Genomic DNA, 1,913 nt, shown 5'->3' with positions numbered 1-1,913 from the left:
GGCGAAACCAGATATTGCTCTGAACTCAATCAGTGAACAGTTTTTGATATCAAAACCATTTGAAAACTCGAAACATCCTGATGTATTGTGGCACGTCATACTTTCGAGATAACAATCTTTCCTTTGAGCTCATTGCAAAGGAATAGTGCTGCCAAAAGACAATTCTTTACCCCTTGCTTGAAAAAAGGTTGACATTTGGGGGCACTGATTTAAGACTACCTTGTTTATAGACAGCCGACTTCAAAGTCGTACAAAGCTGAGTTTCGTGTATTGGCGAATGGTCAATCAAGTAGTCAAAGTTTTTAGTCTCTTCTCGGTCCTCATCATCTCTTTTGAACTTGTCATGCGTTTTACGTCGTTAGGGGTCATTTTTGGTATAAATGATGCCACTAAAGAAGAGCAAATTGCAAACAAAGAGTGTCACGACGAGGAAACAATAAAAAAAGGTCTTTAGACAAAATTTGAGGCAAAGAAGCTTTGAACTTCGTTCCTTGTTGTTCCATATGGCGTGTTTGTAGGAGCTAAGTCAATAGTGAGCGGTCTCTCTGTGTCCAACTGACTTGATGCCTCTCCTCAGGATATGATGAATGAAGTGGATTCTGATGCGTCTAACAACTTGATTTTCCCCGCTTTCCTGACCCTCATGGCCAAACGATATTCCGATAGTAACGCTGAAGATGAAATCAGAGAGGCATTCCGAGTTTTCGATAGCGTGAGTGCAAGCAATCTTCGGTACTCTTGAAATCGAGCATGAGTTACAGATATTTATTTCTTAACCTCTGAGGGCGGGGTTTTAGGGCCTAAATTCGGTCGAGCCAGTTTCAGGCTCGCAATCCAAACAAAAGACTTGAGTAACGAGTTACTTTTTGAGTAACGCTACCAGTAACGCGTTACTTTTCCGAAAAAGTAACGCTTTTTTGCCCTCCCATTACCGTTACTTTTTTCTTCTATGAGCGATGGAAAGAAAAATACGCAAATGTTTCCTACCCGATTTGTTTTTCAATTCCGTCGCAAATGGAATGGAAATGTTTTTTTTTTATCAACAATCCCAGACCAGCCTCTCGCTCAAGGGTGCCCCATGTGACCAATTGTTTTATCAATCATGAGTTATAACTTACGGGGAACTCCCCTGTATCGGTAGAAAACCCCGAGAAGAATGTCAGAAAAAGAAAAACAAATGCAAAGACNAGACCATGGCATCACCGAAAAGGCTCAAAGCCACAGGGCATTCAAATCCGGTTAATTGAAAGAAGTCCACGGCTGTGGTCACAAATTGGCAGGGATATTGCAATTTGGTTTTGAAATCGTCCACGTACTCCATATGATTGGCGTGTCGTTCCTCCTCTTCAACTTTGACCATGTACAATTGAATGGGAGCGTGAGGGCCTTTTTTGAATTTGGGATAGGCCTCAATCAAGGCTACATTAAGGTTGGCCAGCAGTTGATCTGAGCTTTGGCTTTTCCGAAGCAATAATCGTCGTGAGAGACCATTTTCAACCAAGCATGAGAATTCTTTAGCTGGTCCAAGGCAATAGCTATATGTTTGTAAAATGTTGATGATATTAGATTGGAGAAGGAGAGTCAGCATATTCATTCAATAATTGATTCGGAACTTACTCGAAGTAGATCGTACTTTTCCTTTTGACAATAGGGAGATTTCCATGGATGCTCTGAGTGGTCAACTTCCATCCCAACTTAGAAAGATCTTCCAAAAGATCGCATAACACCGCAAGGATCTCCAATCGTCGCGGTAATGGCGATTTGTGCGAGAATGGATCCACTGCCAGCCTTAAATTGGCAAAAGAAAATTGAATTACCATCACGCCCACCGCAAAGTCTAGTTTGTGCGATTTGTTTACAGCCAGTCGTTCCTTCGTCTACCGCCTAAAGGATAACCATAAGAATTGGGTATT

General features: G+C 41.7%; 2 protein-coding genes across 2 annotated transcripts in view; one reads left to right on the top strand and one right to left on the bottom strand.

Moving 5' to 3' along the window:
- The window catches only part of LOC131891145 (calmodulin-like), a gene marked incomplete at its 3' end in the record, with an annotated part of 3,292 nt that overhangs the window by 981 nt on the left and 398 nt on the right, over positions 1-1,913 (top strand). Inside the window, 1 exon segment of the mRNA XM_059240671.1 lies at positions 578-712. Within this exon segment, the coding sequence (XP_059096654.1) occupies positions 578-712 (135 nt within the window).
- The window catches only part of LOC131891137 (uncharacterized), a gene marked incomplete at its 3' end in the record, with an annotated part of 3,077 nt that continues 2,356 nt past the window's right edge, over positions 1,193-1,913 (bottom strand). Inside the window, 2 exon segments of the mRNA XM_059240658.1 lie at positions 1,193-1,535; positions 1,618-1,788. Of these exon segments, the coding sequence (XP_059096641.1) occupies positions 1,193-1,535; positions 1,618-1,788 (514 nt within the window).

Source organism: Tigriopus californicus, chromosome 2 (genome assembly GCF_007210705.1).
Source record: "Tigriopus californicus strain San Diego chromosome 2, Tcal_SD_v2.1, whole genome shotgun sequence".
In the NCBI taxonomy this organism is placed as follows: Eukaryota; Metazoa; Arthropoda; class Copepoda; order Harpacticoida; family Harpacticidae; genus Tigriopus; species Tigriopus californicus.
Note: the sequence above shows the minus strand (reverse complement) of the source record. Positions and strands in the feature narration are given on the sequence as shown.